Here is a 25680-nt window from a genome sequence, read left to right as displayed (position 1 = left end):
CCCTCTTACCTTTCTTAAATATCGGTACCACGTCAATCATTCTCCAATCCTGAGGAATCAACCCTGTTACAAGATAAGACATAGCAGTCTATCAGTTACTGAGCTCAATTCCCTCAATATTCGTGGATGAGTGCCATCTGGCCCGGGGAATTTGTCAGTGTTTAACTTACTCACACGTAGGCGGACTTTTTCTTGAATTACATTAATTGTATTGGGGGGTGCTTTCATTTTTTGACTTGTTGAATGATTCCTGGAACTGTCAGTTCCTTGGTGAACACAGATGAAAAGTGCCTGTTTAATATCTCAGCCTTTTCTATATCCTCCTATAATAATCCTGTTATCATCTTTTATGCAGCCGATACAATACATTTTTCTTTCCCTTTGGCATTGATATTTATAAAAAATTTCGGGTTTATTTTAATATCTTCGGCGATTTTTTTTTTTCGTAGCTAGTTTTATTTCATTTTTACATTTCCACCCTCTTTTGTGATTAGCAGCTCCTGTCTAGGGAAATGTGCCTTGACAGTTTGGTGTGGGCAAGGTGGTTTCTGGCCCAATATTATCCTGCTAGCGGTCCAGGCTTTTATCTAACAAGGAACTAGTGTCAGACTACCGAAACGGAAAAATCCTGTTTCACTGGGGCTAGTGATAATGGTCTGTTAGCCTGTCAGGGTTGTGAGCGAGCAGGGTGTTGCATCAGTGGTTGCACAACCCACTCTCTCTCCCATCCTGTTCCTCTCTGTGCCCGCGTGGACAGGGTGTGTCAGTGCCAAGCAGACTTTACATACACATTGCAGCCACGGAACATCACGTGTTGGTGGAAGTGACGAGGTTATATCACGTAGCTCTGACGTATTAGAGACGTCAGGGTGGGGCTGTGAGGTGTACACATGGGTCGCTCCATAAACACACGAGTCCGCTCCGTACAGACACAGCTCTGTACATCTCACACACACGGGTCAGCTCTGTACACACACAGCACTGCTATGTACATCTCGTACATACGGCTGCGCTCCATACACGTTGTACACACATGGCTCTGCTACAATCACAGTGTAAACCCCTCCTGACCCCACACATAACCTTCCCCTCATCCAGCACCATGACACCCAGCACAGCAGAGTCCTGCATACACTGAGGAGCTGATCATGTGACCCCTGACTCCTCCCCTCCATGTGACATCATCACAGGTCCTGGAAGCACAGAGCAGCCATATATCTAGGGTTGTGGCTAAATCCCAGTGAGTAGAAGGACCTTGGGCATTACCGGCTTGGTTGGTGAGGTTTCCTCTCGTCCACTATACTGATGCAAGGTAGGGCTTCACCCCCCCATCTGGAGCTCTTACCCTCAGAACCCCGATTCTATTATAATCAACTCCATGTGAACGTGGACTTTAAAGAAATTTGTATCTTCCTGGTATCAGCTATGTCGGCGGAGGTCCCGCCCCTTCTGGTCACATGGGCGTGACATCAGCAGAGGTCCCTTTTGGCCACTGGGATTTAGCAGTTACCATATATCTAGTGTGCGGCTCTGCAGGTGGAGGTAGATGGAGAATCCCTGTTCTTCTCTATCAGGTTTGGTCATTATCCACACTCGCCTTAATTCTGTTTTTCTTTTCTTTTGTGAGACTTTAGTTTTTCATGGTGATTAAAAAAACTAATTTCTAGACATATGAAGTTCTCTACCAGATTTATACTGATGTCATCACTTTAGGATTTTTTCTTGTACTTTATGTTTTTACATCAGCTCATTCTCTTCTCATTTCAGTTATTATTACATAAGGTACTGAAAATCAATCTATATAATTTTCAGAACTATCATGGATGGATATGGACAGAAACAAGATGGCGAAGAGGATATTACACCTCACCCTAGAGATCCTCTTCCGGCTTACTGGAGAGGTGAGAGATTCTGATGACGTCACATTACACCATTCTTATCTATGGGAATAACAGATGGACAGAACTGGAGAGGTGAGGACTCTGGAAATGTCTGGAGTGAGATTTCTTACTGTGTCTCTCCATAACCAGGATTACACAGTAGTGAAGAAGACCTCTAGTGAGCGCTGTCAGGCCCCTGTGTCTGAGGGATGGGGAAGACCCCTGAGCCCAATCACGGGGTTTCACCCCCCGATACATGAGGACATCAATGACCAGAAGATCCTAGAACTCACCTACAAGATGATTGAGCTGCTGACTGGAGAGGTGACACTGCTGGGAATGCTGGGACATTATACAGTAACGCTATGAAGGGATCGGGGGTGACGGTATCATTGTATGTGTCAGGTTCCTATAAGGTGTCAGGACGTCTCCGTCTATTTCTCCATGGAGGAGTGGGAGTATTTAGAAGGACACAAAGATCTGTACAAGGACGTCATGATGGAGGATCCCCAGCCCCTCACATCACCAGGTAATAGACAGGACTAAATACACACGGCCTATAATTATCTGTATGTAAGGAATTAATTCAGTCCCTGTATGTGTCTCCTCCAGGTCTATCCAGTAAGAGGACAACACCAGAGAGATGTCCCCGTCCTCTTCTCCCACAGGACTGTAAACAAGAAGATCCCGATGTTCCTCAGGATCATCAGGTAGATGGAGAGAAGGGGCCATGAAATCTCCCTATGATGTGTAGACGCTGTGAAGGTCTTGTGCTCAGTCTTGTTTTATCCCCCAGTATTATATGTGTTATACTTGTGTAATGAGAGCGGTGGAGATGGCAGGATTAGAGCTGATCATAGATGGGACTTCTTCATCTGTCTGTGACTTTTACAATATTTGTTTCAGGGGGAAGATCTGACCCATATTAATACTACAGAGACATATGTGAGGGGTGATGAGCGGAGTAAAGAGGAGATTCCTACAGATAACCGCCCAGGTGAGTAGTGACCACTAAATGCAGAGAAGTCACAGATTTGTCTCATTCAGCAGCTGCTACAATGTGGGACTAAGAAGGAACAAAACTTATTATCCTAAAAATAAGGTGTAAGAGGTTTCCCGTACATCCTAGACACGGGGAATGTGCAGTTTATGGTGGAATGAATATGTCACATATAAAATGATGCATTTTGGAATTATCATGGAAAAGGTACAAACTAAATGAACACGTTTCATAAAAATTGATTTATATAAGACCTCTTTCACACGTTCGTGAAAAACCACTAACGTTTTTCACGGACGTGTCAGAGGTGCATTTTGCCCTCCGTGAGCCATGTTTATGGGCTACGTGTGTTCTCCGTGATAACACACGGAGAACGGGAGCTTTCTGCTCACCTGTCCCTGGCTTCGCTGTCCGTGATGCTGATTTTCGGTTCTGCCGAATCCCCGCTGCTGCTGCTTCCGGCCGCAGTGAAGTGAATATTCAATGAGCATAATGAGCGGTGGTCGGCAGCAAGTGAAAGTTTTTTTTCTGACAGGCACGTCTTTTCTCCGGTGCGTGTCACACGGAACACATCCGTGTGGTCTGTTTGCATTCCGTGTGACACGTTTGCATTCCATGTGACAATGCCGGAGAGAAAACGGACATGTTGCCTTGAGAAACACATGGACACATGTAAGTACGGAATGAACACACGTAAGTACAGAACGGACACACGTTCCGTGCGAAAATACTTACGTGTGTCCAAAACCATAGGAATACATAGGTCTACGTGTGTACGTGTCTCCGGTACGTGAGGAAACTGCCAAACACGTTCCGGAGGCACGTACGTGTGAAAGAGGCCTAAAGTGGATCTAAAAAGTCTACACACCCCTGATAAAATGCCAGGTTTTTATCATGTAAGAAATCCTACCAAGATGAATAATTTCAGAATTTCTTCCACTTGTAATGTCGCCCATAATATCTAGAAATACTTGGAGAAACAAACTGAAATCTGTTTGAATGAAAAAATAAAAAGCTAAAATAATGTGGTTGCATAAATCTGCAAAGGCATAAACTAATACTTTGTTGAAATAACCTATGACAGCATCCAGTTTTTTTGGGCCAGAGCCCATCGCATATCTATAATTAGCGATCTTTGCCCACTCTTCCATGCAGTAGTCTGGCTAGTCTCGACACTGCAATACAACAACCATGGGTAGGCAGGGCAAACAAGTGGGGAAAGACGACAAAAAGCTCTCCAAGGTTTCTTCAGCAGGAACTTTGCAGCTACAACAGTAACAACTCCACATCTCTGCAGAGCCAAGCTCCTTCAAGATGGACAGCATAGGAATGAGCTATAGCCAGCATAGGGAGGAGTGAGGAGCAGATATTTTAAGCAGAATGTAGTGACCACAACTGAGCTTACAACTACCTTTTAAATCCCTGAAGGATGGAAATGCACTTTAACCCTTTCAGTATCAGATGGCATTAAATACACTCCACCTCATGGTAAATGACGAGCGGGCACCAAAGAGGATCTGTGATCAATAATATGCTGTGAACTTCTGATCCTCTCTCAAAATCACATCAGGCCGTGACACACTCATGGCAAGGAATTTGGTATACGTAACGAGGCCAGAAGCTTCAACTTGTAGGAGATGGCTTTCATTTAAGAACATCGAAAGGTCGAATATAGCAGGGACCCAACTTGTAGGACGGCACTTTGAGATGGATATATTTTGATGAGATCCATAGGTGGGTCTTGATATCGCATATCTGCGTGCCTCTTCATCCTTTTGGTCGATTTCACCAGTGTGGTTCTGGTGTTTTCCAGATTTTGGAGAAACATTTAGTTAGCTTGGCGGCCACAAGGATGCCCAAAGTAGTGGCCACAAAAAATGGGATGTTGGGCTGATGACCATACACAATGGAAATAGGCAATTAACTGATGCTTCGCTCAAATGGTTGTTGTACTACAACTTTGGCCAAGGCAAAAGCTTGACTGAGTCCCTGTGGTGAGAATTGACAAAGTGCCACAGGAAGCAGGTCAGGACTTTGTTGACCAACTCCACTTGACTGTAGAATTGAGGATGGTAGGCAGTAGAGAAGTCCCAGGACACATTCATCAACTTGCAGGTAGCCCTCCAGAACTGGGAAGTAAACTGGACGCCTCTGTCTGATACGCTGTGGAGTGGTAGACCATGTAGCCAGTAAATATGCAGAATGAACTTCTCAACGAGTCCTGTAGCAGATGGAAAACCAGACAAGAGCGTAAAGTGGGCCATTTTAGAAAAATGATCCACAAACAATCGGAGGACACTGGAAGGTTTGTGATGAAGTCCATCGCAATGTGCTGCCAGGTAGCAGACGGCACAGGAAGTGGTAGTAACCGACCTGACGGAAGCTGCTTTGGAGTCTTATTTCGAGCACGAGATGGACAGTCAAAGACTAAAGGCCCCATCACACGCAGCGATATTGATAACGCGCCCCAGTCGTTTGTGCGTCACGGGCAAATCGCTGCCCGTGTCGCACAAAATCGTTAGGAGCCGTCACACGTACTTACCTGCCTAGCAACGTCGCTGTTGCCGGCGAACTGCCTCCTTTCTAAGGGGGCGGTTCGTGCAGCGTCACTAAGCGGCCGCCCAATAGAAGCGGAGGTGCGGAGATGAGCAGCCGTAACATGCCGCCCACCTCCTTCCTTCCACATTCCCGGCGGCCGCAGGTAAGCTGTAGTTCGTCGTTCCCGAGGTGTCACACGTAGCGATGTGTACTGCCTCGGGAACGACAAACCTGCGTCCTCAACAATCAACGATTTTATGAAAATTAATGCCGTGTCAACGATCAACGATAAGGTGAGTATTTTTGATCGTTAACGCTCGTTCGTTGTTGTCACACGTAATGACGTCGCTAACGATGCCGGATGTGCGTCACGGAATCCGTCACCCCGGCGATATATTGTTACATCGTTGCGTGTAATGGAGCCTTAAGTCCTCGATGTCTTTGTGCAGGGATGGGCACCAATAATGTCATGAGATTAGAAGAGCCATCTTCTTATGCCCAGCATGACCAGCCAACCTAGACGAGTGACCACATTATAGAACTAGCCTCCTTTCAACCTCTGCGACAAAGGTCTTTCTGGGAGGAACACAAGATAAATTTAGCTGTGTCACATTAAGTATCCTGGAGTGCTCAATGATATGTTGAGGCTCCTCGTCTTGGTCGGTTGACAAAAAGGACCTGTTAGGCACATCCGCTTTGATGTTCTTGTCCGCTGTCCGAAAATAGAGGATTAAGTCAAAACGGGCAAATAACGACCACCTAGTTTGGCATGGATTCAGCATATGTTCTTAGTTGTGGAATATAACAACTGGATGGACTGCCCCTTCTTGTACATATCGCTACTCCTCCAAAGCCATCTTAATTGTCAACAACACTCGGTCTCCAATCGAATAGTTGCGTTCTGGTGAACAGAAGGCCATGGAAAAGAAACTGCAGGTTACCATTCTCCAGGTAGGTGATTTCTGCGTGAGGACTGCATAAAAACAAATCTTTTCCAAATGCAACATTCCTACCTGAAGTTCCAGTGGCTCAATAATGAATTCATCTTTTTCGGACAGCTTTCCCGCCAACACATGACAACACCAAGGGACTTTGGAGATGTTTTTATGGGAATCTGATACCGGTTCACCCCTGCCTGTTGTATGAGGTTTCCTGCGGCTCTTGAATCCACATAGGACTCAGTAAGCCGGGTGTTACCACAGGAAACGGTCACTGACAAAGCCGGAGGTGGAGAGGAGTTGCTCTTGCTTAGGTTAGCATACATCAGACCTCAGGCTTGGGAGTTTCCCAACTTCTCGCAACAGGAGCGGATTAGATGTTCAGGACTGCTACAGTAGAAGCACTTTTCTTTGGTGCGATGGACCTCCTAGCAATGTTTAGCCAAGTTCATCCTGTCTACTTGCCTAGGTTCAGGAGGAGCTATGGAAGATGAAGTCTATCAACAAAGTAGCACAACATATGCGGCACCACCCGGAACACAGAAGAACAGCGGCACACTTCAATCGTGAACGTTTTCTTCTTATATTGATCTAGGTGTGTGAAAACAGCAGCCACAGTGTGTTCGTGGAAATGAGGAGAGCTAGCAAAGAGGAGCACTGAGTCGGACGACAGCCGTTTCGTGCTGATCGGAGCTTCCACGGGTCCTTCTCTAGGCTGACATGCTCAATACAATTTAATACCTGACACAGGTGAGCACATCACATGACTCAAATGTGATACAAATACTGACAACCATTAAAATAAATGAACAAACACACAAGTCTTCTATCAGAGGCAATCAATTTACATATGTAAATAACTATGAGACACAGGTGTTTTTCCTTTTTCTTTACCCTTCTATTTTGTCAGCTCGAGAAAACACTTTACAAGTTAATTTGCAATTCAAGTTTTATCTATCCTACAAAGTCAGAGCTTCTTCACATATAATCGCACTGCTCCTTTGTTCTGCTCTAAAATGTATGTGGTGGTCAGGGATTGTGCCGGACAGACTCCCCTAATAGCACTGACTGACAGGCTCATTTATGATTTTCCACTGAGGGTCTTACTACAAAATAGTGGTGACCGACACTGTGAGAGATGATCCTAGGAAGATGCTGAATTCAACACTGAATTGAAAGACAGAGCCGATCCTGGTGGCCGGACATCATTGATATAATTGATCAGTGGTCCTTGCTCTGTGGTTTACTGTTGGAATGTGAACTATTTGGTCACCAGTAGAGACGACGAACCTTTCGATAAAGGCTCGCCAAACTCAGGTTCGGTACAAACCTGAGCTTGTTCGTTTGTGCTCAGCAAACACTAGCCCTGCCCCCGAAATTCAGTAATGTTTGATTTCCGCCCTTTACCGCTGGCAGTGTTTTATAAAATGATTTTTTTAATAGCACTTTCTGGTCTTGGATAGGATTGTGGTGCTGTTTGATGTGGTGATGTTTAAAATCAGTGGAGGGGCGGGGACTCTACATTGGGACGTGAGGAGCCATGTTTTGTCTTTTTTCCCTTAACTTTATTTGAGGATGTTCCTGCAGCCAATCCCGGTGTAGCAAACATTCCCAAGGTTGAGACAGGAGGGCTTCTGTGATTGGCTTGCTAAGTCACATGTCAGTGTGTATATAAATAGCAGCCATTTTACTTGTGCTCCATTTTGTGAATGTTGTTCATCAGGGAAGGTGCTGCTGGTAGACAGTGAGATTAGGGGTTTAATACTGCAAGTTGAGCAAGATAGGCCACAGATACTTTAGAATAGGGACGTGTACTGTAGACAGAGGTGTTGTGCCACAAATCCGAATATCAAATTATAGAAATAGGGATTGCAGGTATTTGTAGTGTGTGAAAAACAGTTGCAAGTGAGACATCCAAATAGGTGTTGGTGTCTCCTCCAAATTACACAGACCAACACATTAATAGGTATTGTTAGTGCAGTATTTACACACTGTATACTGGCAATTTTTAAATTGCCTTTAGATAATTTAAAAAAATAACCAGCTCTTTGGGTATAACCACGTATTATTGGTGGTCTTAATAAAGTTTTTAGTGCAGTATCTAAAAAGTGGTTGTCACTTTATTGGGTCTGCTGTAAATTACGCACTGAAATAAATTTATAGGTATTGGTAGTGGTGCCTGCTGATAAATGCTATTGAACAATGTAAAGTGGTTCTCTTCTAACTTGTAGCAACTAAATCATTAATCTTTTGTATCAGTTGTCTGACAGGTGTGGGTGTAGGGTTGCGAAACATCTGTTTAAACGGGGAAGTGTACATTAACCATGAGAGGTAAATCAGGACGAGATTGTCATAGAAAGAGGAATAGGCGACGTTTTGAAGGTGTATGTGTGGAAAGTTCTGTTAGTGAACGGTCTAGTGAGCAAACACCGACTCAGTCTGCCCCAAGAGAAATGAGAACAACTTACATTAGTGGGCAGGCTACTACACTAGATTTGTTTGCCAGCCATACATCGATTCAACTTCGAAATTCAGCTCATCAACATCAGGTGGTAGAGTGGGTTTTAAGCACTCTATCAAATAGCCTCTCCTCCTCCACCTCCACATCACGCACAGTTCATTCCTCAGTGGTGCCACCTCAGTTACACTTATTTGCGCCTGCGTAACAAATCTCAAACCTCCAACCGGCAAACTGACTGTGGGGAGCCACACGTGGTTGAGTCTGCAGAGCTGTTCACACATTCTATCCCATAGGCATCACAGCTCCGCTCCAACGATTCCCAGACTCTTGAGGAGGAAATCATCTGCACCAATGCCCAAAATCTTTGTGAGTTGGATCCTGGCCCGGACGAAGTAGGGTCCCAGCAAGATCCCGACCATTGTCAACTGACGATAAGCCCCGTGGAAGGAGGTGATGATGAGACTCAGATACCTGAGAAGCACACTGTGCTGTGATGTCAGATCAGGAAGAGGGGGACAACATAGAGCATGACGACAAAGTTGGAGATCACACTTATTCTCAACCCACAGGCTTGCAGCTGAGTAACTCAGCAGATGATGAGGAGGAGGGGGAAACTGAAGATGTTACAGTGGCGATTCCCACACAAACATGTAGTGATGAAACTATGAGAAGCACTCCATCCTCAGCCAACAACTCTAGCTTTGGCCAGCAGTGGTAGCGGATGTACAGTTCGCAGGAAGGGTTGCATAACCTGGGCCTTTTTAGAGACTGCAAAAGATGACCCAACTTCCGTTATCTGCCTGCGTTGTAAACAACGACTGAGTAGAGGCAGAAATTGTAAGGATTTGACTCCTACAGGAATGAACAGGCACATGTTTAACCAACATGCATTACTGTGGAAATCTCACTGCGCTAAAATGTGGACTAATGGGCCTAGCCAGCCACCTGCCCCTAAATCAACCTCGTCTGCCTCTTCTTACTCCTCCTGCATTACCGGTGAAAGTATTATTCCACATGTCTCTGACTGCAGAACATCCTTTTGTGTACCCACTACAGTGGGGGTGAGTGAGGGACCATCAGGTGTTACAGAAGTGACCATGCCTGCTGTTTTAGATCCATATGCGACATCGAGCACACCACATGGTTCTCAATCCAGCAATACATCTACCCCTCATGCACACTCCACCAGTCGGTCATGCACACCTTCCTCCACCCTCTCTCAGCACAGCGCAGCCAGCCCTCAGTCACGCAGTTTTGGTCACGTAAAAGATCATTTCTTCCCATACATGAGAAAGCAAAGTGCTTGAACTCATCCATAGCAAAACTGTTGGCCATGGAAATGCTGCCTTTCCGGCTGGTGGATACAGACGATTTCCGAAACTTCATGGCCATTACAATCCCCCAGTACCAGTTGCCCACTCGCCCTTACGTTTTTAATAAAACTGTGCCTGTTCTACACCATTAAGTTACAGTCCAGATAACCTTTTCCTTGGAAAACTCTGTCTCCCAGGGTGCATTTCACCACTGACACCTGGACGAGCAAGCATGGGCAGTGGCGTTACATCTCGCTAACTGGCCACTTGGTTACTCTGGTGGCTGCGGGGGAAGGGGCTATGTTATGATCCGGAACCATGGAAGACCACCACAAATCATTGGAAAAAGGTGACAAGAGCATTGGCAACTAATCTGGCCGCCATCCCCTTACTAACCATCACAACTAGAAGTAGCGGAGGGGTGAACTAACATCCTGTGCACCGCGAACCCAGCCGCAGAACTAACTATCCTAAAGGTAGGAAAGATGAATAACTCTCTGCCTCAGAAAATAGACAAGAATAGCAAGCCCCCCACATTCAAAGACTGCGGTGATATAGGAAAAACACAATACACAGATAGATGACAGGATTAGCAAAAGGTGAGGCCCCCGCTGACTAAAATAGGAAAGGACAGGAAAGGGACTGATGGTGGCCAGAGACAAACCCTGCAAAATACCAACTTCCTGATAGTACAAAAAGGCCCTCAGATCGTACGATCTGAACTCCGTCCTATACCAGGTGCCCTTGTCATACCAATGAACAGAAAACAAGAATTATAACAAAGTCAACAAGCCACAAACACATGGACCCAAAGGAGCTATACTCCACACAGAACTGCAGGGAGTTCCTCAACAATCCACTGAGGGGGAAAATCCCTGCAAGCGAATAATCTGAAAATAACCACAGCAAATGACAAACCCAGATAAACAAAAGATCCAGACAATAAATAAAGAGCAAGCACTTATCTGGCGAAGTTGTGGTGTAGAGCAGGATTAAGCAGGCTGGAGATACAAAGAACAACTGACATCCGGCAACAGCCTGCAATCAGACCAGGATTTAAATAAGAAACAAAGGAAGAAAAACCGACCAAACGTCCAATTGATGTGAGAACAAATTTTTATTATTGTAGATCAGTGCAAAGGTGGACATACAGATAAAATTATTTAAAAAAGCACAACAACCAGGGAGGACCAGCGGTGTGATAATTACCCATATAAACCCCAGACTCATACAGGCACCATATATATTATATTATCATTATGGCAATCAAAAAAGTGGGATATTAATGATATATAAAGATGTAATCAGAAACACATAGTTAAATGGTTCAAGAAATTTATTACCATAATTCAAAGCACCACTAGCTGCTCATATATTAGGCATATATTCACTATCTTAGCCATATGGCAGCCAAAAAAAGGGGGGGTTTACAGAATTGGCACAATAAAATGCCACATTAGAGGTAACCTTTTCAAGGAAATATCTAATTGCCTAAATAACATTTACTATACAGGTGCCGATACAGTAAAAATAGAGGGCCACGTGGAAAAATAGGCACGATCTGTTGCATGAGGTATATCGGTAAATTCACCGCAAAACATAGATGTTACCAAATATAAACCAATACTATATAGCACACGGACAATGCTCACACTTACCACGTGTATGTCAGGGATCACAAACCGCCGGAATTCCCGCCTACCTTTCTTGAACCATTGCATGAGCATGATGGAAGGCGCAAACCAACCTGTCCGCATGAATGTCAGAAGCCACAACCCAAGAGTTATCCTCCTGCCCATAACCCTTCCATTTCACAAGGTACTGAAGCTGACGCCTACTGCGACGGGAATCCAGAATTTTTTCAACCTCATACTCCAGATCCCCTTGTACCAAAACAGGGTCAGGAGGCGCCGCTGCAGGAACTGCTGGCTCCACATGTTTCTTCAACAAGGACTTATGGGAGACATTGTGAATCTGATGCAGGCAGAGTCAAACGGAAAGATACAGGGTTAATAATCTCCGAAATCTTATAAGGTCCAATAAATCTGGGCTTAAATTTAGGAGACGGAACTCTCATAGGAATATTTTTAGAGGACAACCATGCCATGTCCCCTACTTTAAACTGGGGACCAACAGTCCGACGCCGGTTGGCAAACTTTTGGGCAGTTTCTTGGGACTGAAACAATTTATCCACTACCTTCCCCCAAATCTGCTGCATTCTGTTGAACACCGAATCCACCCCCGGACAGTCAGACGCCTCAAGCTGCCCTGGGAGGACCTAGGGTGATACCCAAAATTGCAGAAAAAGGGGGACACCAACGTGGTAGAGCTAGCTCTATTGTTAAGGGCAAATTCAGCCAAAGGCAAAAACGAAACCCAGTCATCCTGATCCGCAGAAACAAAACACCGTAAACAGGTCTCCAGGGTCTGGTTAGCCCTTTCAGTCTGACCGTTGGTCTGAGGATGAAACGCCGAGGAGAAAGACAGCTGAACACCCAATTTGGAGCAAAAAATCCTCCAAAACCTGGATACAAACTGCACCCCTCTGTCAGAAACAATGTTTTTGGGAATACCATGCAAACGAACAACATGTTGGAAAAACAAAGGCACCAACTCTGATGAAGACGGCAACTTAGATAGGGGAACCAAGTGGACCATCTTGGAGAATCTGTCACAGATCACCCAAATCACAGTCATTTTCTGAGAGATGGGAAGCGCTGAAATAAAATCCATAGAGATGTGCGTCCAAGGTTTCTTAGGAACAGGCAAAGGCAATAATAGCCCACTAGAACGTGAACAACAGGGCTTGGACCTAGAACAAACTCCACACGACTGCACAAAATGACGGACATCTCGGGACAGGGAAGGCCACCAAAAAGAGCGTCTCACAAGATCCCAAGTACCAAAGATGCCAGGATGACCCGCCAAAACAGAGCAATGAACCTCAGACACAACTCGGTCTCTCCATTGGTCTGGGACAAACAGTTTCCCTGTAGGACACCTCTCAGGTTTAACCCCCTGAAATTCCGCCAGTGCCAACCGCAGATCAGGCGAAATAGCCGAGAAAACTACACCATCATTCAGGATAGTAGACGGTTCGACAACCTCCAAAGAGTCAGCACAGAAACTCCTGGAAAGGGCATCGGCCTTAACATTCTTGGTGCCCGGCAAAAAAGAGACCACAAAATTAAACTGGGTAAAAAACAAAGCCCACCTGGCCTGCCGAGGATTCAACCTCTTGGCCGATTCCAGATAGATGAGATTCTTGTGGTCCGTAAGCACCACAACTTGATGCCTAGCCCCCTCCAACCAATGCCTCCACTCTTCAAATGCCCACTTCATAGCCAATAATTCCCGGTTCCCCACATCATAATTCTGTTCAGAAGGAGCAAACTTCCGAGAGAAAAAGGCACAGGGCTTAAGTTTACCCGGAGTAGCGTCTCGTTGAGACAGAACAGCACCTGCTCCGATCTCTGAGGCATCGATCTCAACTTGAAGTGGGCGAGACACATCAGGTTGCTGCAGAACTGGGGCAGAAGTGAATCGCCTTTTAAGCTCCTGGAAGGCCACAATAGCCTCAGGGGTCCAATGCTCAGCATCAGCTCCCTTCTTTGTCAAATCTGTCAGAGGTTTGACAATGGCAGAAAAATTGGCTATACATTTACGGTAAAAATTAGCAAACCCCAAAAACCGCTGCAGGAATTTTAGTGAAGTCAGTTGCACCCAGTCGTAAATAGCCTGAACCTTAACCGGGTCCATTTCGACAGCGGAGGGAGACAGGATGAAGCCCAAAAAAGGAAATCCTTTGCACCCCAAAGAGGCACTTTGACCCCTTAACATACAGTGCTTTATCCTTAAGTATCTGAAAAACATCCCGTACTTGCCCAACATGAGAGTCCCAATCATCAGAAAAAATCAAGATGTCATCCAAATACACAATCAAAAATTTAGCAATAAGGTCCCGAAAAATATCATTCATGAAGACCTGGAAGACGGAGGGTGCATTAGTGAGCCCAAAAGGCATCACTAGGTACTCAAAATGCCCCTCAGGAGTATTAAAAGCCGTCTTCCATTCATCACCCTCCTTAATACGGATGAGATTATACGCACCCTTGAGATCCAGTTTCGTAAACCATTTGGTACTCTTCACTCTAGAGAACAGATCAGACATCAGAGGCAAAGGGTACTGATATTTAACCGTAATTTTATTAAGAAGACGGTAATCAATACAAGGCCTCAACGAACCATCTTTCTTAGCAACAAAGAAGAAGCCGGCACCCAAAGGAGAAGATTAGGGCCGAATGTGCCCCTTCTCCAATGATTCCCTGATGTATGACCGCATGGCATCATGTTCAGGCACAGACAAGTTGAAAATCCGCCCCTTGGGAAATTTACAACCGGGCACCAACTCAATAGCACAGTCACAGTCCCGGTGTGGGGGCAGAGAATCCGATTCCTGGTCATTAAATACATCACGGAAATCAGACAAGAAGGCCGGAACATCAACTGCCTGAGCAGACGTGGATGACACGGAAAGGTCCTGATGCACACCTTGACAACCCCAACTAGCTACCGACAAAGATCTCCAGTCAAGAACCGGATTATGGGTCTGCAACAACGGAAATCACAGTACCAAGTTATCCTGTAGATTATGCAATACTAAAAATTTACAAGTTTCCTGATGCGCTGGTGCAACTCTCATAGGCACCTGGGTCCAAAATTGGGGTTTATGTTCTGCCAAATGGGTAGCATCAATGCCCCTTAAAAGGAATAGGAGTTTGCAAAGGAACCAGGGGGAAACCACAATCCCTAGCAAACCCAAAATCCATCAAATTGAGCGCTGCCCCTGAGTCCACAAAGGCAAATGCAGAAAAGGAAGACAATGAGCAAATCAATGTGACAGACAAAAGAAACTTTGGTTGCAAAGAACCCACAGTAACGGAAGTAGCCAATCTCCTTTCACGGTTAGGGCAGACAGAGATGTGATGAGAAGCGTCTCCACAATAGAAGCACAGTCTATTCTTCTGTCTGAACCCCTGCCGACTAGCATTAGGACCCTATCACACTCCATAGGCTCCAAAGGCTATTCCACAGGCACAAAACCAGCAGGTATCTTCCTGCGCTCACGTAAACGCCTATCAATCTGAATGGCCAAGGTCATAGAGGCATCAAGACCAGAAGGGACGGGAAATCCTACCATTACATCCTTCACAGCATCAGCAATACCCTTGCGAAAAAGAGCCGCAAGTGCATCATCATTCCATTTGGTAAGGACCGCCCACTTTCGAAATTTCTGACAAAACGTTTCTGCAGAATCCAAACCTTGAGTTAAGGACAAGACCTTTTCTGCTTGGTCCACAATATTGGGTTCGTCATATAATAATCCCAAGGCCTGAAGAAAGGAGTCCACATCATTGAGAATCGGATCATCAGACGCTAAAGAGAAGGCCCAGTCCTGAGGATCACCACGCAGCAAGGAGATGACAATCTTAACCTGCTGTACAGGATTCCCTGAGGACTTAGGGCGCAGGTCAAAAAATAATTTACAATTATTTTTGAAGCTCAAAAATCTCGCCCTATCTCCTGAAACAAATTCAGGAACAGGAATCTTAGGCTCTGCAAGGGGAGTCTGTGCAAGATAAGACTCTATATGACGAACCTTAGCATCAAGATGAGCAACACGCTCACCCAATTCATCCATGCTAGAAAAAGAAATCTTCCACAGAACCCAAAGAAGAAGAGGAAAAACACCAAAAAAATAAATAAAATAAATGTTCTCAGCAGCTCTTTTTTTTTTTTCCTTCTTAAGAGTACCCTTTAAATTTGTTGGCCGGATGTACTGTTATGATCCGGAACCATGGAAGACCACCACTAATCATTGGAAAAAGGTGACAAGAGCATTGGCAACTAATCTGGCCGCCATCCCCTTACTAACCATCACAACTAGAAGTAGCCGAGGGGTGAACTAACATCCTGTGCACCGCGAACCCAGCCGGAGAACTAACTATCCTAAAGGTAGGAAAGATGAATAACTCTCTGCCTCAGAAAATAGACAAGAATAGCAAGCCCCCCACATTCAAAGACTGCGGTGATATAGGAAAAACACAATACACAGATAGATGACAGGATTAGCAGAAGGTGAGGCCCCCGCTGACTAAAATAGGAAAGTACAGGAAAAGGGCTGATGGTGGCCAGAGAAAAACCCTGCAAAATTCCAAATTCCTGATAGTACAAAAAGGCCCTCAGATCGTACGATCTGAACTCCGTCCTATACCAGGTGCCCTTGTCATACCAATGAACAGAAAACAAGAATTATAACAAAGTCAACAAGCCACAAACACATGGACTCAAAGGAGCTATACTCCAAACAAAACTGCAGGGAGTTTTCCAGCTAAGCAACTGAGAGGGAAAATCCCTGCATGCAAATAAACTGAAAACAACCACAGCAAATGACAAACTTAGATAAGAGTAAAAGAACCAAACAATAAATAAAGAGCAAGGCACTTATCTGGGGTAGATGTGGTGTGGAGCAGAATGAAGCAGGCTGCTGAACAAAGAACAACTGACATCCGGCAACAGCCTGCAATCAGACCAGGATTTAAATAAGCAGAGAGTTAGCAAAGGAAACATCCACTGCACAACACACCTGGTCCAAGTCCAAACCATTCCTGGCCACCAGAGGGAGCCTCCCAGCAGCCAAAACATAACTAACATTCACAACAGGGCTACTTCCCAAGTGTTGAAATCCCCAGGGCTTGTGGGCCAAAGTTCTGGATCTACCACTTACTCTTCTGGCTCCTTCACCTCTTCTTGTGCCTTCAATCAACCTCTCCCTTAATGTAACACACATTCCAAGAGTGCAGAGAGAATTCCCCCCACACCTCCATACAGCTCGGCCAGGGCTCAACACAATCAGGCAATGCTGAAATTAATCTGCATCGGAGAAGGCAGGGCAGCATGGTGGCTTAGTGGTTAGCATGGCAGTCTTGCAGCACTGGGGTCCTTGGTTCAAATCCCACCAAGGACACTATCTGCAACGAGTTTGTATGTTCTCCTTGTGTTTGCATGGTTTCTTCCAGATACTCCGGTTTCCTCCCAGACTCTAAAGACATACTGATAGGGACTTTAGATTGTGAGCCCCAATGGAGACACAGTTCTTTTATGTATGTAAAGCGCTGCGTAATATGTTAGTGCTATATAAAAAATAAAGATTTTTTTTTTAAGGCAGTCACATAGCTGCAGAGTTGTGGACTGCTATCTGGGCCGAGGTTTGATCAGTGGCTGTCTCAACTGAACCTGGAGCGCATGTGCTACAATGGTGCAAACCTCTTAGCGGCCCTACACCTGGGTAACATCACACATGTACCTTGCATGACTCATATTCTGAACCTAGTTGTACAGAAATTTCTAATCCAGTATCCTGGGCTGGATGCGCTGCTGCAGAAAGCACGGGCGGTGTGTGCTCACTTCCGCTGTTCGCACCCTGCAGCTAAATCACTGGCAACGATACAAAGGAGTTTCAGCCTACCGTTTAACCAGTTGATATGTGATGTGCCGACATGGTGGAATTCCATTCTGCACATAATGCAGCGACTGCCAGCAGCAGCAAGGCCTGCTGTAGTACTCCTTGAGGCATAACCTTTTACAACACAGTACGGATGTGGGGAAAATAACGTTTGCAGAGTGGGCACAGATCAAGGCCCTCTGCACTCTCCTTGACAGTTTTGAAATGGCTACAAACTTTTGAGGCTGCCTCCGGTGTATAGCCGTCTTCTCGGGTCAGAGTCAGGGTGCCCGCTGGCTCTCCTTTGCCCGCTGTCTCCCCTTTGCCTGATGCTTCTCCTGTGGGCACAGCTTCTCCTCAGCATCGTTCTCAGTGTCTGGCTCAATCCTCTGCTGTGTTGCAAGTGGCAGTACAGCCACCAGAGTGTAAAGGTGGCTTTTTGGGGTCACGGATTTTGTGACGCACATCCGGCCGCGTTAGTGATGTCGTTGCGTGTGACACCTATTAGCGATTTTGAATCGTTGCAAAAACGTTCAAAATCACTAATCGGTGATATCCCCCTAATCTCAATTATCGTTGCGGCTGCAGTAATGATGTTGTTCCTCGTTTCTGCAGCAGCACACATCGCTACGTGTGACACCGCAGGAACGAGGAACCTTTCCTTACCTGCGTCCTACCAGCAATGAGAAAGGAAGGAGGTGGGTGGGATGTTCATCCCGCTCATCTCTGCCCCTCCGCTTTGATTGTGCGGCCGCTTAGTGACGTCGCGGTGACGTTGAACGCACCTCCCCCTTAAGGGAGGGATCGTTCGGCAGTCACAGCGACGTCACAGAGCAGGTATGTGCGTGTGACGCTGCCGTAGTGATAATGTTCGCTGTTGTGAATGTTAGTTATGCTTTGGCTGCTGGGAGGCTCCCTCTTGTGGCCAGGAATGGTTTGGACATAGATCAGGTGTGTTGAGCAATGGGCGTTTCCATTGCTAACTCTCTGCTCATTTAAATCCTGGTCTGATAGCAGGCTATGCCGGATGTCAGTTGTTCTTAGTTCACCAGCCTGCTTCATTCTGCTCCACACCACATCTACCCCAGATAAGTGCCTTGCTCTTTATTTATTGTTTGGTTCTTTTACTCTTATCTAAGTTTGTCATTTGCTGTGGTTGTTTTCAGTTTATTTGCATGCAGGGATTTTCCCTCTCAGTTGCTAACCTTTTGCTAATCCTATCATCTATCTGTGTATTGTGTTTTCCTATATCACCGCAGTCTTTGAATGTGGGGAGCTTGCTATTCTTATCTATTTTCTGAGGCAGAGAGTTATTCATCTTTCCTTCCTTTAGGATAGCTAGTTCTCCGGCTGGGTTCGCGGTGCACAGGATGTTAGTTCACCCCTCGGCTACTTCTAGTGTTGATGGTTAGTAAGGGGATGGCGGCCAGATTAGTTGCCAATGCTCTTGTCACCTTTTTCCAATGATTTGTGGTGGTCTTCCATGGTTCCGGATCATAACAGTACATCCGGCCAACAAATTTAAAGGGTACTCTTAAGAAGGAAAGGGGGAAAAAAAGAGAAAAGTCTGCTGAGAAAATTTATTTATTTTTTTGGTGTTTTTCCTCTTCTTCTTTGGGTTCCGTGGAAGATTTCTTTTTTTCTAGCACGGATGAATTGGGTGAGCGTGTTGCTCATCTTGATGCTAAGGTTCGTCGTATAGAGTCTTTTATCTTGCACAGGCTCCACTTGCAGAGCCTAAGATTCCCATTCCTGAATTTTTTTCGGGAGATAGGTCGAGATTTTTGAGTTTCAAAAATAATTGTAAATTATTTTTTGACCTGCGCCCTAAGTCCTCAGGGAATCCCGTACAGCAGGTTAAGATTGTTATCTCCTTACTGCGTGCTGACCCTCAGGACTGGGACTTCTCTTTAGCATCTGATGATCCAATTCTCAGTGATGTGGACTCCTTTTTTCAGGCCTTGGGTTTATTATATGACAAACCCAATATTGTGGACCAAGCAGAAAAGGTCTTGTCCTTAACTCAGGGTTTGGATTCTGCAGAAACGTTTTGTCAGAAATTTCGAAAGTGGGCGGTCCTTACCAAATGGAATGATGATGCGCTTGCAGCTCTTTTTCGGAAAGGTATTGCTGATACTGTGAAGGATGTAATGGTAGGATTTCCCGTCCCTTCTGGTCTTGATGCCTCTATGACCTTGGCCATTCAGATTGATAGACGTGAGCACAGGAAGATACCTGCTGGTTTGGTGCCGGTGGAACAGCCTTTGGAGCCTATGGAGTGGGATAGGGTCCTTTTCTAATGCTAGTCGGCAGGGGTTCAGACGGAAGAATAGACTGTGCTTCTATTGTGGAGACGCTTCTCATCACATCTCTGTCTGCCCTAAACGTGAAAGGAGATTGGCTACTTCTGTTACTGTGGGTTCTTTGCAACCAAAGTTTCTTTTGTCTGTCACATTGATTTGCTCATTGTCTTCCTTTTCTGCATTTGCCTTTGTGGACTCAGGGGCAGCGCTCAATTTGATGGATTTTGGGTTTGCTAGGGATTGTGGTTTCCCCATGGTTCCTTTGCAAACTCCTATTCCTTTAAGGGGCATTGATGCTACCCCTTTGGCAGAACATAAACCCCAATTTTGGACCCAGGTGCCTATGATAGTTGCATCGGCGCATCAGGAAACTTGTACATTTTTAGTATTGCATAATCTACAGGATACCTTGGTACTGGGATTTCCGTGGTTGCAGACCCATAATCCAGTTCTTGACTGGAGATCCCTGTCGGTAGCTAGTTGGGGTTGTCAAGGTTTGCATCAGGACCTTTCCGTGTCGTCCACGTCTGCTCAGGCAGTTGATGTTCCGGCCTTCTTGTCTGATTTCCGTGATATATTTAATGACCAGGAATCTGATTCTCGGCCCCACACCGGGACTGTGACTGTACCATTGAGTTGGTGCCATGTTGTAAATTTCCCAAGGGGCGGATTTTCAATTTGTCTGTGCCCGAACATGATGCCATGTGGTCATACATCAGGGAATCATTGGAGCAGGGGCACATTCGGCCCTCATCTTCTCCTTTTGAGTGCTGGCTTCTTCTTTGTTGCTAAGAAAGATGGGTCGTTGAGGCCTTGTATTGATTACCGTCTTCTTAATAAAATTACGGTCAAATATCAGTACCCTTTGCCTCTGATGTCTGATCTTTTCTCTAGAGTGAAGAGCGCCAAATGGTTTACGAAACTGGATCTCAAAGGTGCGTATAATCTCATCCGTATTAAGGAGGGTGATGAATGGAAGACGGCTTTTAATACTCCTGAGGGGCATTTTGAGTACCTAGTGATGCCTTTTGGGCTCACTAATGCACCCTCCATCTTCCAGGCCTTCATGAATGATATTTTTCGGCACCTTATAGGTAAATTTTTGATTGTGTATTTGGATGACATCATGCACTGTACGTTAAGGGGTCAAAGTGCCTCTTTGGGGTGCAAAGGATTTCCTTTTTGGGCTTCATCTTGTCTCCCTCCGCTATCGAAATGGACCCGGTTAAGGTTCAGGCTATTTACGACTGGGTGCAACCGACTTCTCTAAAATCCCTGCAGCAGTTTTTGGGGTTTGCTAATTTTTACCGCAAATTTATAGCCAATTTTTTTGCCATTGTCAAACCTCTGACAGATTTGACAAAGAAGGGAGCTGATGCTGAGCATTGGACCCCAGAGGCGATTGTGGCCTATCAGGAGCTTAAAAGGCGATTCACTTCTGCCTCAGTCCTGCAGCAACCTGATGTGTCTCGCCCATTTCAAGTTGAGATCGATGCCTCAGAGATCGGCGCAGGTGCTGTTCTGTTTCAACGAGACGCTACTTCGGGTAAACTTAAGCCCTGTGCCTTTTTCTCTCGGAAGTTTGCTCCTTCTGAACGGAATTATGATGTGGGGAACCGGGAATTATTGGCTATGAAGTGGGCATTTGAAGAGTGGAGGCATTGGTTGGAGGGGGCTAGACATCAAGTTGTGGTGCTTACGGACCACAAGAATCTTGCCTATCTGGAATCAGCCAAGAGGTTGAATCCTCGGCAGGCCAGGTGGGCTTTGTTTTTTACCCGGTTTAATTTTGTGGTCTCTCTTTTTTTTTGCCGGGCACCAAGAATGTTAAGGCCGATGCCCTTTCCAGGAGTTTCTGCGCTGACTCTTTGGATGTTGTCGAGCCGTCTACTATCCTGAATGATGGTGTAGTTTTCTCGGCCATTTCGCCTGATCTGCAGTTGGCACTGGCGGAATTTCAGGGGGCTAAACCTGAGAGATGTCCTACAGGGAAACTGATTGTCCCGGACCAATGGAGAGACTGAGTTGTCTCTGAGATTCATTGCTCTGTTTTGGCGGGTCATCCTGGCATTTTTGGTACTCTGGATCTTGTGAGACGCTCTTTTTGGTGGCCTTCCCTGTCCCGAGATGTCCATCGTTTTGTGCAGTCGTGTGGAGTTTGTTCTAGGTCCAAGCCCTGTTGTTCACGTTCTAGTGGGCTATTATAGCCTTTGCCGGTACCTAAGAAACCTTGGACGCACATGTCTATGGATTTTATTTCAGAGCTTCCCATCTCTCAGAAAATGACTGTGATTTGGGTGATCTGTGACAGATTCTCCAAGATGGTGCACTTGGTTCCCCTATCTAAGTTGCCGTCTTCTCCAGAGTTGGTGCCTTTGTTTTTCCAACATGTTCTTCGTTTGCATAGTATTCCCGAAAACATTGTTTCTGACAGAGGGGTGCAGTTTGTTTCCAGGTTTTGGAGGATTTTTTGTTCCAAATTGGGTGTTCAGCTGTCTTTCTCCTCGGCGTTTCATCCTCAGACCAACAGTCAGACTGAAAGGGCTAACCAGACCCTGGAGACCTATTTATGGTGTTTTGTTTCTGCGGATCAGGATGACTGGGTTTCGTTTTTGCCTTTGGCTGAATTTGCCCTTAACAATAGAGCTAGCTCTACCACATTGGTGTCCCCCTTTTTCTGCAATTTTGGGTATCACCCCAGGTTCTTCTCGGGGCAGCTTGAGGCGTCTGACTGTCCAGGGGTGGATTCGGTGGTAAACAGAATGCAGCAGATTTGGGGGCAGGTAGTGGATAAATTGTTTCAGTCCCAAGAAAACTGCCCAAACGTTTGCCAACCAGCGTCGTACTGTTGGTCCCCGGTTTAAAGTAGGGGACATGGTGTGGTTGTCCTCTAAAAATATTCCTATGAGAGTTCCATCTCCTAAATTTAAGCCCAGATTTATTGGACCTTATAAGATTTCGGAGATTATCAACCCTGTATCTTTCCGTTTGACTCTGCCTGTGTCATTTAAGATTCACAATGTCTTCCATAAGTCCTTGTTGAAGAAACATGTGGAGCCAACAGTTCCTGCAGCAGCGCCTCCTGACCCTGTTTTGGTACAAGGGGATCTGGAGTAGGAGGTTGAAAAAATTCTGGATTCCCGTCGCAGTAGGCGTCAGCTTCAGTATCTTGTGAAATGGAAGGGTTATGGGCAGGAGGATAACTCTTGGGTTGTGGCTTCTGACATTCATGTGGACAGGTTGGTTCACGCCTTCCATCATGCTCATCCCGAGCGACCCGGTGGAGTTGGTGAGGGTTCAGTGACCCCTCCTCAAGGGGGGGTACTGTTGTGAATGTCAGTTATGCTTTGGCTGCTGGGAGGCTCCCTCTTGTGGCCAGGAATAGTTTGGACATAGACCAGGTGTGTTGAGCAATGGGCGTTTCCATTGCTAACTCTCTGCTTATTTAAATCCTGGTCTGATTGCAGGCTATGCCGGATGTCAGTTGTTCTTTGTTCAGCAGCCTGCTTCATTCTGCTCCACACCACATCTACCCCAGATAAGTGCCTTGCTCTTTATTTATTGTTTGGTTCTTTTACTCTTATCTAAGTTTGTCATTTGCTGTGGTTGTTTTCAGTTTATTTGCATGCAGGGATTTTCCCTCTCAGTTGCTTAGCTGGAAAACTCCCTGCAGTTTTGTTTGGAGTATAGCTCCTTTAAGTCCATGTGTTTGTGGCTTTTTGAATTTGTTATGATTCTTGTTTTCTGTTCATTGGTATGACACGAGCGCCTGGTATAGGACGGAGTGCTGATCGTGCGATCTGAGGGCCTTTTTGTACTATCAGGAATTTGGAATTTTGCAGGGTTTTTCTCTGGCCACCATCAGCCCCTTTCCTGTCCTTTCCTATTTTAGTCAGTGGGGGCCTCACCTTTTGCTAATCCTATCATCTATCTACATCGACAATGGCAATCGCTAGTGATGTTGCAGCGTGTAAAGCCCACTTATGTGTGGAAAGCGGGCATGTGCGTGATGTGTCATCTCCGGATTGGCTGTAGCCTGCCTTGTGACGTCCGCTAGGCTGATTTGAGCGTGATGAGGCCGTTGCCCACCTGTGTGACGTCTGCTGTGCCAATTGGAGCATGAGCTGAGGAGGCGGGGCTTAACTGATAAAGGGACGATGCCGGATGACGCTCAGTCTTTACTTGCATTGCGGCGAGAGGGTCTTCTAATCTGATCTTTCTAATAATCCACTACCTAATGTTTGTGGTTGGTGTCAGCGCAGGTAAAGTGGACTGATAACCACTATCCTCCGTATACTACTCTAGTAACAGCGCTGGCTAAGCGTGCTGTTGCTAGGTCTCTACTTACCAATTGCAGTGTCAGTGCGGGTGTAGCCACTGTGACCTTAAGGTCTGCCTCACCTCTAACTGCTATCATTATCTTATACTATATTTGGCGACAGCACTGGTCAAGTTTGCTGTTGGCCTGAACTTTATTATTTGTAGTAGGTGCTACAGCGTAGTGTGCGTGATGTGGATCTGCTCCCTCTATTTCTTGGCGCTGCTTTCTCATCTGTGGTGTGGTCGCCTTGACCTCACGGTTGTGTTCTGAGGTGTGGGTGTATAAATAACACTCACTCCTTTGCACCCTTCTAATTTAAACTCAGTTTGTCTGAAGTCTGTTGTGTCCGTCCAGCCTTCTGGGCTCTTTGCAGATGTAGCCATCCATAGTATGGTGGAGCACTGGCAATGCCATCAACATCACTATTCCGCTTATCTACATGTTGGAGCACACTTTGAATAGTCTGCAGGAGGAGGTTAGAGTCCCAGTGGAAGCAGAGGAGGATGAGGAAGGGATAACATTCCTGTAAGGTCCGGACAGTTGTTGATGTGGTGGGTGTCACAGGAGAGTGTAGGCAAGAAAGTGAATTCAGAAAACCTCAGAGAAGATGGTAACATGCGCTTCAAATCTGGAGATTATGAAACAGTACTGTCCTGTTACACAAAAGCGCTGAAGCTGTCCACAGATAAAAAGGATGCAGCCGTACTACATGGGAACCGCTCCGCCTGCTACCTGAAGCTGGAGGGTTACACAAAGGCAAAATGAGATGCATCAAAAGCTATTGAGGTGGACGGAGGTGAAGGTTTTGTTCAGGCGCAGTCAAGCCTTGGAGAAATTAGTGAAATTTGACCAACTTATACTTGATCTTCTGAGATGTCTCACTGTGGAAGCAAAAAATAAAATGTTTCAGGACGCTGTGAGAAACTTAGGAGTCCGCACACCCGAGAAGGTTCGGCTCATGTCATCAACAGACTCCTGCGGGTACCAAATATTGGCTACTGGGTTGCCACTCTGTTAGATCCACTTTACAAGAGTCAATTTACCAAGATGCTTCCACCGCTGGAAAGGGACATGCGGATGCTGCAGTATCGAAACAAGCTTGTAGACCATCTTAACAATGGTTTCCCACAAGACCGCAGGGAGGCATAAAACGTGCATGGCAGTTCTATTATTCCAACCACGGGAACGTCGCGTCCTTAATACAGATACATTAGCAGCAGTTCAAGTGCCAGAACCAATTTATATGCTTCTTGGAACACCTTTTTTACATCATTGTATGCACCAGCAGAACAGGGGAGAAGTCTGACATAATCCAGCACCAATTTCTAGTCGTTGGCTAGAGCTCAATATCGATGCAATAAGAGGGGAATTGGACCCTTTTGCACTTTGGTGTTCAAAAATAGAAGAGTGGCCTGAGCTCGC

General features: G+C 45.8%; 1 protein-coding gene across 1 annotated transcript in view; it reads left to right on the top strand.

The window, feature by feature from the left end:
- The window catches only part of LOC142312316 (uncharacterized), a 116331-nt gene that overhangs the window by 74969 nt on the left and 15682 nt on the right, over positions 1 to 25680 (top strand). Inside the window, exons 7-11 of the mRNA XM_075351243.1 lie at positions 1813 to 1901; positions 2031 to 2204; positions 2286 to 2409; positions 2493 to 2590; positions 2787 to 2877. Coding sequence (XP_075207358.1) covers positions 1813 to 1901; positions 2031 to 2204; positions 2286 to 2409; positions 2493 to 2590; positions 2787 to 2877 — 576 coding nt within the window. The remainder of the gene's footprint in view (positions 1 to 1812; positions 1902 to 2030; positions 2205 to 2285; positions 2410 to 2492; positions 2591 to 2786; positions 2878 to 25680) is intronic.

The sequence above is a fragment of the Anomaloglossus baeobatrachus genome, chromosome 5 (assembly GCF_048569485.1).
Source record: "Anomaloglossus baeobatrachus isolate aAnoBae1 chromosome 5, aAnoBae1.hap1, whole genome shotgun sequence".
NCBI lineage: Eukaryota > Metazoa > Chordata > Amphibia > Anura > Aromobatidae > Anomaloglossus > Anomaloglossus baeobatrachus.
Note: the sequence above shows the minus strand (reverse complement) of the source record. Positions and strands in the feature narration are given on the sequence as shown.